Source organism: Eutrema salsugineum, unplaced genomic scaffold, assembly GCF_000478725.1.
Source record: "Eutrema salsugineum unplaced genomic scaffold, Eutsalg1_0 scaffold_19, whole genome shotgun sequence".
In the NCBI taxonomy this organism is placed as follows: domain Eukaryota; kingdom Viridiplantae; phylum Streptophyta; class Magnoliopsida; order Brassicales; family Brassicaceae; genus Eutrema; species Eutrema salsugineum.
Window position 1 is genome coordinate 2,347,190 of NW_006256838.1, and position 11,350 is coordinate 2,358,539.

Here is an 11,350-nt window from a genome sequence, read left to right on the forward strand (position 1 = left end):
AAGGTGTTGTGTCCGGCACGGCATGACTAGATTTGGAGAGTCGGACCAAAGTATTCTAACCTCTGACGACAAGGGGGACAAGATTGATTCCCAAGAATTTCTGTTGTCTTAATAACATTGGCTAGTTCTCACGAGTCACGATAGTTCGTATATTTTACTCGTGATCAGACGTATCTCACGAGGTATATATTGATTTGATTTGTTCAAATTTTTCATATTAAGATTTTAAGATATGTGAATTAAGAATAACATCTAGTTCTACATTACATTTTTCCTTTTTGCTAGCTAGCGCCCTAGAATCACTAATAATATACTTAGAACCTGTGACAAGCCAGACCAGACCATACCCGGCTGACATTGGCTAAACCTATTTTGTGTTAAAAAAAATTGCTGTTAAAAAATTATTTTAAAATTATTTATATATTACTGGATTAAGAATAAAGCTGTCTAACAATACAAATTATCAAAAGAAATCTCTCTCTCTCTCTACATACTGCTCCTAATAAAATACCTAATCAAAAGAACAAAACAATATTATTACAACGAAAAAGGGCATAATTTGTAGTGGACAAAGATTGTTTTCTTAGTTTAATTTGATTCTTGTCGCTAAAAGATGTCCGAGAGATGTGATCATGTGAACGAGGGAGCCCCATCATCGCTTTCTCAAATGGATATTACTTTGCATATGATTTTTTTTATCAAAATATTATAATAAATTTGAAATTACATTATTCTGATTAATCCTACGTGTAGATCAAGATACCTTACTTTATACTTTCAGTGGGTTCTATGTGATTTGATATGAGAGGGGATATCCCTCTATTTTATAAGAAATTGTTTTCATTTTTGATTAACTAATTATTTCTTAAATTTCTTTAAATAATACTTACATATCCTCTTTTGCAATATGGGTCATACTATTAATAAGTTTACTTTACATACAGTGGGCAGTGACATCATAATTAAGAGATGTTTTAAAGTAGGACAAAATTAAAGTTAAAATAACAAATAAATAAATGAATACATTTATACAAATCGAAAGAGCTAGTTTTGTTTTCCACTCATTTTATTAGAATAACTAATAAGAAGAGTATAAAAATTAATCCAATACTTTTTTTTTTTTTTTTTTTGGTTAAATAATTAATCCAATACTTTATTTTTATTATAACATTATTTGAGAATTCGGGTTAACATGTCGTTACGATCATATATGCCATTACCATTTATTTTATTATCTTGTATTTTTTTTTACGTGAAATGACAACCGAATACTAAACCCTATTTTTCTAAGCAATATTCTGAATCCTTCTTCCATTGTCCCTCCTCACTCGACTCACCTCTCATATTTCCGCCTAGTTGTTGTCTTTGTCACCATCATTTGAAATTCCTTCTAATTGTTCTCGATTCACAGATTTATGTATTAAATCTTATATGTATTTCGTCTCTGTTTTTTGGTTTTTCCGCCTTGTACAAGTAGTTAGTTTCCATCGAACCACCATTGTCTAATAGTTTTCATCGACTCACCGCTGTTTTCATCGATATACGTACATGTCGGAGCCCACCGTCGCCGTGTAATATCGAAACCCTCGAGGGTTTTTGCTTTGAGCTTGTTTATATTTTTTCTATTTTGGTTTGGGCTTGTAAATTTTGTTATGGTTTGAACTTATAAATTCATTTGGTTTGGGCTTGTATAAACACTTTGGTCTGGCCCATATTATAATAAAGTTGGTTTATTATGTGTCTAAACCAATATTATATACATGTATGTTCTGTTTATCTTCGGCGACAACTATTATACCTGAAACCGATTTCCAACCGAAACAAACCCCGAATAAACCGAGAATATTTTTTCCAATTCGAGTAAACCGAGAACCGGACAAACCAAACCACCGAATAAATCAGATGTCCGAATCGCTTTTATGAATATCGTGAGAAAAACTCTCCACCGTAGAAGTGGAATATTTCATTGTTACCGTAGGTTGTAAATAGGTAAATTAAATTTGGCTTCGTTGTTAACTATAAATATTATAACAAGATAGCATCAATGATTCAACTTACCAACAAGACACATTTTTCTAGCAGTAGGCCCCTCATAGTACTTCTGTCTGACGTCAGAAGGAAAATACTCGTACTCGTGGCCCTCGTGGATAATTTAGAATTGGACACCTCTGTGACTTGTGTGGCCAAAAATGAAGTCACGTGAAAATGCATATAACACTTTTATGTGGGGTTCGACTTTAAATTCAAATTAGGTCGGCAATTAATCCAATTACTTTAAATATATATACGTTTAGAACATCTCCATTATTATTCAAGAGTCTCTTAAAAATAATTTAGTATTTTTTAAAAAAGAAATAAAATATATGAAAATATAAAAAAAAAAATTTATCAATCACAATTCTCCATCTAACGTAAGAAATAGTCTATTCATCTCTTATATAAAGAACGATTTATAAAAAAATGAAAAATACTTAAATTTCTGAGCCAAAATTTGAGTAAAAAATACCAATGAAGATGCTCTATTAATCAAGTAAATGACCTTCTGTTTTTTATTTACACTTGAAGTTTTAAACCAAGTTTTTATTTATGAGGTACATGAAAAACTATAATAACTAAACAGAAAAACACAATAGATGGAATAGAAAATATTAGAAAACACAAGAGTGATGTTAATTATTTGTACATATCGAGACTTTCTTTTATTTTTAGTTTGTTATGTTTTATTTTAATGGGAAAAAGTAACGTTAATTACATTCGATCAATTTGTAATGTAAGTGATAATTTAGATAAACAAAAGGTGACAACAAATGAAATGTTGCGCGAAAAACTGCAAACGTATGTAAGTACAGTAACATGCATCTAGATCTTTCCTTTCTTTTTTCATTCGTCCAAAAAATGGAAGTTTCAATCCTCAAATTAACATCGTCGCTTACGTTTGATTACCCACATGGCAGTAATCATATTAGACAGTTGGCACTTAAAGAGAAATGACACTACGTGTTGATCTCTTCATCCACACAACAATAGAAATATCTAGACTCCTTTGTCCTTTTTTATTTACTTTCAGATGTTATATAACTATATGTCACTAGGTGTATACAAACAGCTAGTGTTACACACGTCTCTTCAGCCAAAATATTAATTTTCGTAAGGTTGAAAAGAATGCCGCTTAGTCAGAAAGTTCCGACTTGGGCCGCCGTTCCGGCTGTGTTGGCCGTATTTTCCGTGATTTCATATCAGACCATAATTGCGCCGGACAATTTAAAAGGCACGAAACATGTATTGTCGATGGCTAAGACCATACCACTTCCTGTTCATGGACCAGAGAGCATCGAGTGGGATCCACAAGGAGGAGGTCCTTATGCTGCCGTCGTGGACGGCCGTATTCTCAAGTGGCAAGGCGATGGTATAGGCTGGGTTGAGTTCGCTTACACATCTCCTCACAGGTATTCTATATGTTGTTTATTATTAATTACAACGTTTATTAGAACACACCGACACATGAATATGAATAAGTAAATAACCAATAAGTTGAGGAAAACAAATTATTATTATTATTATTTGTTTTCTCTAATGGACTAGCTAGGGTGACTTTGGATCTGTTGTCTAATTTTTGCGGCGAATCGGAATGTATGTGTTATAAATCAATTTAGGGTATGATCAGTCTTACTGTCCAAATATCTCGTTTGGATCAGACCCAATCTTTTGTAGTTTAGTATCTCGTCTCTTTCTTTTTTTTTGGGTCAAAAAATGAAGTCTCTTTCTTTTTGTCTGCGTATCAGTGTAACCTAGTTGTTGGCCAAAAAAATATAAAAAAACTTATCAATAGACTTCTTTTGTTTAATTGAATGAAATATTTAGATATGGAATAGTTTATCTTAGAAAATATTTAAAACTAGATCCAAACTCCAAGGCTGGTTTATTTTATTCTTTGCGACTTCTTGAAGCTTTTCCATTTTTTTAATCTAATAGAATATGTCAAAAAGTATATAATGTAGTTTATTTGAAATGATACCAATAATTTTTGTTTAAATAAAAACTATAATATATTATCATTGTTGTATGTAGAGGGAACTGTTCAAGGCATGAAGTAGTGCCTACTTGTGGAAGACCACTAGGACTTAAATTCGAGAAGAAAACAGGAGACTTGTACATCTGCGACGGTTACCTTGGGGTCATGAAGGTTGGACCAGAGGGAGGCTTGGCTGAGTTGGTCGTGGACCAGGCCGAAGGTCGCAAAGTAATGTTCGCCAACCAAATAGATATCGACGAAGAGGAAGATGTCTTGTACTTCAATGATAGTAGTGACAAGTATCATTTCAGGTATATAACTTATATATTTACTTACACGATCTTTGCATTTCCCGTAGGGTTTCCACTGTTTTTTTTTGTTTCCCGCACATGCCCACTTGAAAGCATTTTAAACAGTATTTTTAACTGTAAATTCTAATTATGAATGGAGAGAAAATCGTAGTGTTTCCATTTACATATTTCAAAAAAGTAAATATTTTTCTTTCATTTAAAAAATCCTAAATATTTTGAAACAATCTGGACTTATATATGCCTTTTAACAACAAAAAAAAGGAAGGAAACTTAAACCTTATGTGATTTTTGTTGGTCAGGGAGGTATTTTACGTGGCTTCTAACGGCGACCGGACGGGAAGAGTGATCAGATACAATAAGAAGACAAAAGAGGCCAAAGTTGTGATGGATAACCTCCGTTGTAACAACGGTTTGGCTCTAAACAAAGACCGGTCTTTTCTAATCTCATGCGAGTCTTCCACAGGCCTTGTCCACCGATACTGGATCAAAGGTCCCAAAGCCGGGACTCGCGATATCTTCGCCAAGGTTCCAGGTTACCCCGACAACATCCGCTTGACACCGACGGGGGACTTCTGGCTTGGCATACACTGCAAGAAAAACCCGTTAGGGCGGTTTATGATTAATAACCGGTGGCTCGGGAAAATAGTTGAAAAGACAGTGAACTTGGACTTGTTGATTGCAGTAATGAACGGGTTTAAGCCGCATGGGATCGCCGTGAAAATCTCCGGAGAGACAGGGGAGATCCTTGAGGTACTTGAGGACATAGAAGGGAAGACGATGCAGTATGTAAGTGAGGCTTATGAGAGAGATGATGGAAAGTTATGGTTCGGGTCCGTTTTCACGCCTGCCGTATGGGTTCTTGATCGCAAATGAGTAGTAGTAATTCGGCTTGTTGTACGTAGCCATGTGATCCCTTGTGTGTTTTAAATCAACATTTGTTTTATATATGGTTTTCTTTTCTATAAATAAAAATACAAATCGAAATTGTTTTAAAGGTTCTAGTGAGTTTGGCATGTATATTTGCTTTTGTATATGTAGTTTTTCTTGTTGTCCGGTACGACGATTTTTGCTGAAATAAGGTACCAATAAATTCAAAACAACCAAATAAAATTTCGATGAAAAAAAGAAAACATTGGTGGCCACATCTAAACTATGATTAAAAATAAAAATTAGCGATAAATACATTCGAGATTAGACCAAAGTAATGAGAAATGAAAAGATTCGTGAACGGAACATATTCTTCTTCTTCTTTTTTCGTCTATCTTTTTTTTTTTCAATCATTCAAGTTTCAACCAACTTTTGTCCTATAAAAGAAGAAACGTTTCAATCCTAAAACCCAACATTGTCGCTTTCACTAGTTCTACACTTTGATTTTACTTACGGCATTTGCTATTTATTAGACAACTGGCAAATCAAAACCAAACGATAACGCCGAATGCATTACGTGTATTGTTTGCATCCACTAAACAAAAACAAAATCTCTATATATACTCCTTTTATTTGAGAAATATTTATTATATAATTATCACTTTTGAGGTTTCAGCCAACAACTTGAAAACTAGTACTGTTAGACACATTTTTTTCTAACACCGATTTTTCTCCGGAGAGTGAGCAAAATTAAATGCCGATCATCAGCCAGAAAGCTCAGACATGGGTCGTCGTTCCGGCTGTTTTGGTTGTAATGGCCGTAATTACATATCAGATATTGCTTGCGCCAGATCATTTACAAGGCACCAAAAATATACTGTCTATGGCTAAGACCATACCTCTCCCCGTAGGTGGACCGGAGAGCATTGAATGGGACCCACAAGGAGAAGGTCCTTATGCTGCGGTCGTGGACGGTCGTATTCTTAAGTGGCGCGGTGATGGTCTCGGTTGGGTCGACTTCGCCTACACCTCTCCTCTCAGGTTTTTATTTCATTCTATGACGCATATATATATATAAGGCTATATTTAATTACCACAACAACACATGCAAAAGCAAAAAACACTTATGCTTTGGTTATTATTATCACTTTTTTTTATTGTTAGGCCATATATATATCGGAGACAAATCCAAGGATTGGATTTAATGACTAATTAGGACTGGAAACCAAGTGGATTTGTTGAGTATATCAGCTAAAATTTTATAACTATAAACTATGTTAATAATTAACTAGATTTAATTGGCTATAGTCAATTTTTCCAGAGTATTGATCAAGACCCTGAATTTTTAATTTTTAAAAATACAACTACTTTTTACGAAAATATTATCTTAGTATAATTTTTTTAAAATCCAATATTTTAAAACTCTTTCAAATGATTATATGTTCAACCGGTTACTTTTTAAAATATGATGCTAAAAACATTGTTGTTTCACATTTATTAGGGTTTTTGTTATGTGACTTCTCAGTATACTTATAGATAATAAATTATTCTTGTTGCATGAAGAGGGAATTGTTCAAGAGATGAAGTAGTGCCTACTTGTGGAAGACCATTGGGACTTAGCTTCGAGAAGAAAACAGGAGATTTGTACATCTGTGATGGATACTTCGGTGTCATGAAGGTTGGACCCGAAGGAGGTTTGGCCAAGTTAGTCGTGGGCGAGGCAGAGGGTCGAAAGGTAATATTTGCAAACCAAATGGATATCGATGAAGAAGAAGATGTTCTCTACTTCAATGACAGTAGCGACAAGTATCATTTCAGGTACTTGGCTTTACCTAAGTCTAAGTTATACATGTACTAAAATGCTATTATGTGCATTCTCTATAGTCTTTAGAGAAATTTCATAGGTAATGATCCGCATAACTAACTTCGTATATATGTGTCAATTAGGGAAGTATTTTACGTGACAGTCAACGGCGAGAGGTCGGGAAGAGTTATAAGATACAACAAGAAGACAAAAGAGGCAAAAGTTATCATGGACAATCTTCGGTGTAACAATGGTTTGGCTATAAACAAAGATCGGACTTTTTTAATATCTTGTGAGTCTGCCACGGGCCTTGTCCATCGATATTGGATCAAAGGTCCTAAAGCCGGGACACGCGATATCTTCGCCAAGGTCCCGGGTTATCCTGACAACATTCGTTTGACACCGACGGGAGATTTTTGGCTTGGCATACATTGCAAGAAAAATCTTATAGGGAGATTGATGGTAAATAATAAGTGGATAGGGCAGTTGGTTGAAAAAACGGTCAAGTTGGATTTGTTGATTGGTTTAGTTAACGGATTTAAGCCGCATGGGATCGCCGTGAAAATCTCCGGTGAGACAGGGGAGATTCTTGAGATTCTTGAGGATAGAGAAGGGAAGACAATGCAATATGTAAGTGAGGCTTATGAGAGAGATGATGGAAAGTTATGGTTTGGGTCCGTTTTTACGCCTGCCGTATGGGTTCTTGATCGTAAGTGAGTAAACCACGTCCACGTACTTATCTACGTGTATATGTATTATATCATGTGTATGAATCGATCTTTGTTAACAATAATACGTATCTTGTTTTGAATCAAAATTTAGTCTTGTCTGTATGACATATGTGTAAATGTGCACAAATGCATTTAATTTCTTCAGATCCATTTGTATATTTAAATGAATCGTAAAACCTTCGGATTTTAAATTTTAAGATAATTCGTATATAAATTTTAAAACCTGATACATATATAAAATTATATCTTGGATATTAAGCTCCACAAGATGTCAAAATCGAAATGAACATGTCGGTATTGTATCAAATCTTTGCAACTTTTGTGGTGGAAAGGAAAAAAAGTCACTTGAAAAGCCACTTTGATTATTATTATTATTTATTTTTTTGGTCAAAGCAACTTGGATTCAAATTTGCATTTGATTAGCTTTTCTACCAACTAGGCGAATCATCGTTTGTATATTGTTTCTGAAAAAGAAAACAATAATTTTCTCTCTTTTTCTTTGGCTTTAAATATTTTTCTCTTTGTTTACTAGAAAACAATATTTTTCTCTTTTTTTTACTAGAAAACAATATTTTTCTCATGTTCTTTAATTTAAAACTATGTGCTCATATGGTTTTGGTAGAACGCTAACAAAACGCCGAAAAGATATAGTTAGTGGACTAAACACAAACGGAAGACGCCAGTAAGTTGTGTTGAATCATTTGAGAGGATTAGTGTTTTTCTTTTGTTCTCTATACATACTAGGACAGACATAATATGGTCATTTGACAAATTAACCGACGTTGAATAACAAAACTTTATTCATTTTCTTATAATAAACCCCCAAAAAATGGGTTTATGACTACTCACATCTTCTTATTATAAAATCTATTAACTTGTGAGGTGACAAAGACAAAATTGTGAAACACGTGGCACTTTATCCCAAGCCGATAATACAGATATTTACGTGTGTAGCGTGTGTTGTGTCCGAAATCTTTAATAAGTGAGAAAGAAACATATGTTCTCCATCTATTCGTTTATTTATTTATTTTTTTCTTTTTAGCTCTCTATATTATATAGAGTATATAGAGTATATAAAGTCAGTCACATGCATCATTCACACACATTCTCTCCCAACGATAAACGAGCGAGAGAGAGAGAGAGAGGGGAAAAAAAAAACTAAAAAAACATGCCGATTAACCGGAGAGTTCTGACGCCGGTCGCCGCCGCTCCGGTTGTCTTAGCCGTCGTTTGCTTCTTCTTTTGGTCATCAATCATCGCGCCGGACCGTCTAAAGGACACGAAACACGTCCTACAAGTGGCTAAGACCATTCCTCTCCCCGGCGATGGACCAGAGAGCTTAGAATTCGATTCACAAGGTGAAGGCCCGTACGTAGGCGTCACCGACGGTCGCATCCTCAAATGGCGCGGCGAAGAACTTGGTTGGGTCGATTTCGCATACATGTCTCCTCACAGGTTTCAGTCTTAAACTAAAACTACCAAATTACCCTTCCTCTGTTTTGTTATGATCAAATTATTCAAACTTTTTTTTAGTTGATCTTTAGAAAAAGTTAGATCAGATGTGTGATGTGATTCTTATGATTAGATTTTTAGGGTTTTGCTCAATGTTCTCAATTATTTTATTTTATTTTTTGTTGTTGAATGAAGAGATAACTGTTCGAGGCATGAGGTTGTTCCTAGTTGTGGGAGACCGTTGGGACTTAGCTTCGATAGGAAAACAGGAGATTTGTACATATGTGATGGTTACTTTGGGATCATGAAGGTCGGACCAGAGGGAGGCTTGGCCGAGTTAGTCGTTGATGAAGTCGAAGGTCGCAAAGTTATGTTTGCTAACCAAATGGATATTGACGAAGAGGAAGATGTCTTTTACTTCAATGATAGTAGCGATAAATACCATTTCGGGTATATTAATTAAATCTCTACACTTTTTCCCTAAATTTTATTAAAAAGACTATTGTTTCAGTTCCACGTATAGAATTGACTTGTGAAAATGTATTATGTTTGTTTTTGTTGGATAGGGAAGTATTCTACGTGTCTATATCCGGGGACAGAGTGGGAAGAGTGATTAGATACGATATGACGAAGAAAGAGGGTAAAGTTATAATGGACAAACTCCATTTACCAAATGGTTTATCTCTAAGCAAAAACGGATCGTTTGTAATCACCTGCGAAGGTGGTACAGGGATTCTCCATAGAATATGGGTAAAAGGACCTAAAACCGGGACCAGCGAAATCTTCGCAAGGGTCCCGGGTCTACCGGACAATATCCGGCGTACACCTACGGGTGATTTCTGGGTCGCCTTGCACTGCAAAGACAATTTGTTTACTCGTTTATTTCTTAGTCACTCTTGGATCGGAAAGTCTTTCATGAAGACGTTGAAGATGGAGACTGTGATTCATCTTATGAACGGAGGGAAACCTCATGGAATCATCTTGAAACTCTCTGGAGAGACAGGAGAGATTCTTGAGACACTTGAGGATAGCGAAGGGACAACAATGAAATATGTTAGTGAAGCTTATGAAAGAGAAGATGGAAAGTTATGGTTAGGCTCTGTGTATTGGCCTGCCGTTTGGGTTCTTGATACGTCGGTTTTTGATGGCAAATGAGTATCCCAACGCCAATAAGAGTAACATCTTAATTAGTGGCGTTATTTGTTTGCTAGCACAAATGCATCATGTTTATGCATCTTTTTTTTTTTGAGTGAATGAAATAAAAACACGGATTCTACAAAGTTTTTATTTCAATTTAATTAGTTGAATCTAGTTTTGAGTAATTACAAATTGTCGGTGGGGTTAAACTGTAAAGTGTGTCGTGTCTCGCATGACTAGATTTGGAGTTTGGCGAGTTTCTGACAGATTATTGAAAACTCCAACGATCAGAAAACAAGATTCCCAACAATTGATGTTGTCGTGATAGCATTGGCTTGGTGGTCTCGAGTTATAGTAGTATATTTTGAATTGATTTAAATATTTCTTAGATAATATATAATCAATTTAGTCTGTTCTATTTTTTTCTTCTTTTCATATTAGTATTTATTTTTGTTTATTGTGAAAAATAATAATGTTGATTTAGGGAACCCGTTGATTTACATTAGATCTTACCTAATTTGTCTGTCTCGAGTTTTGTATTTGTTACAGTATTATACGATTTGGTAAACTTTAATCTAAGATAATTAAAACATTGATAAAATAAACTCTACATAACCAAATGTTGACTAACTTTCAGATTGATTGGATTTGATTTTTACTGATCCTTGTCAGATATTGAATTGAATGGGCTTGTATAGTTAATATACCAAAGACACATACATGTCATACTTACTTTTTTATTTATTTTCCTTAACTTCACTTTTTCTTTCCTTAACTTCACATTTAATACTTGAAGAAGAAAAATATAAAAAATCATCAACTCTCAAATCAGTTTTGATTCGGATTCTCGCTTTTGTTGGCTTTGTTTTTGAGTTAGAAACTGGTTTGTTGAATCTTATTTGTTTTTGCGTTAGAAACTGATTTGTGATGTTCATGTAATGTTCTTTTATTTGACCTCTGTATTCTTCTTTCAGCCTAAATATAAGAATATGACATGAACATCACAAATCAGTTCTAACGCAAAAACAAATAAGAT

At 34.5% G+C, this 11,350-nt stretch overlaps 3 protein-coding genes across 3 annotated transcripts; all 3 read left to right on the forward strand.

Moving 5' to 3' along the window:
* The first annotated feature begins 3,037 nt into the window (after positions 1-3,037).
* Positions 3,038-5,380, forward strand: LOC18019919 (protein STRICTOSIDINE SYNTHASE-LIKE 9). Its single transcript, XM_024157201.1, has 3 exons — positions 3,038-3,446; positions 4,069-4,323; positions 4,623-5,380. The coding sequence occupies exons 1-3, from the start codon at positions 3,163-3,165 to the stop codon at positions 5,194-5,196; spliced, it is 1,113 nt and encodes a 370-aa protein (XP_024012969.1). The 5' UTR covers positions 3,038-3,162; the 3' UTR covers positions 5,197-5,380.
* A 455-nt stretch (positions 5,381-5,835) lies between these two features.
* On the forward strand, positions 5,836-7,869 carry LOC18019920 (protein STRICTOSIDINE SYNTHASE-LIKE 9). Its single transcript, XM_006402858.2, has 3 exons — positions 5,836-6,231; positions 6,754-7,008; positions 7,138-7,869. The coding sequence occupies exons 1-3, from the start codon at positions 5,945-5,947 to the stop codon at positions 7,709-7,711; spliced, it is 1,116 nt and encodes a 371-aa protein (XP_006402921.1). The 5' UTR covers positions 5,836-5,944; the 3' UTR covers positions 7,712-7,869.
* Positions 7,870-8,833: 964 nt separating this feature from the next.
* On the forward strand, positions 8,834-10,656 carry LOC18020025 (protein STRICTOSIDINE SYNTHASE-LIKE 8). Its single transcript, XM_006402859.2, has 3 exons — positions 8,834-9,180; positions 9,373-9,627; positions 9,744-10,656. The coding sequence occupies exons 1-3, from the start codon at positions 8,894-8,896 to the stop codon at positions 10,330-10,332; spliced, it is 1,131 nt and encodes a 376-aa protein (XP_006402922.1). The 5' UTR covers positions 8,834-8,893; the 3' UTR covers positions 10,333-10,656.
* Positions 10,657-11,350: the final 694 nt, after the last annotated feature.

Bases quoted from the DNA above. Each gene is read 5' to 3' on its own strand.
- LOC18020025 (XM_006402859.2), top strand. From the start codon at position 8,894: ATGCCGATTAACCGGAGAGTTCTGACGCCGGTCGCCGCCGCTCCGGTT. The intron at 9,181-9,372 runs GTTTCAGTCTTA...TGTTGAATGAAG, and splicing joins GCATACATGTCTCCTCACAG to AGATAACTGTTCGAGGCATG. The intron at 9,628-9,743 runs GTATATTAATTA...TTTGTTGGATAG, and splicing joins AGCGATAAATACCATTTCGG to GGAAGTATTCTACGTGTCTA.
- LOC18019920 (XM_006402858.2), top strand. From the start codon at position 5,945: ATGCCGATCATCAGCCAGAAAGCTCAGACATGGGTCGTCGTTCCGGCT. The intron at 6,232-6,753 runs GTTTTTATTTCA...TGTTGCATGAAG, and splicing joins GCCTACACCTCTCCTCTCAG to AGGGAATTGTTCAAGAGATG. The intron at 7,009-7,137 runs GTACTTGGCTTT...TGTGTCAATTAG, and splicing joins AGCGACAAGTATCATTTCAG to GGAAGTATTTTACGTGACAG.
- LOC18019919 (XM_024157201.1), top strand. From the start codon at position 3,163: ATGCCGCTTAGTCAGAAAGTTCCGACTTGGGCCGCCGTTCCGGCTGTG. The intron at 3,447-4,068 runs GTATTCTATATG...TGTTGTATGTAG, and splicing joins GCTTACACATCTCCTCACAG to AGGGAACTGTTCAAGGCATG. The intron at 4,324-4,622 runs GTATATAACTTA...TTTGTTGGTCAG, and splicing joins AGTGACAAGTATCATTTCAG to GGAGGTATTTTACGTGGCTT.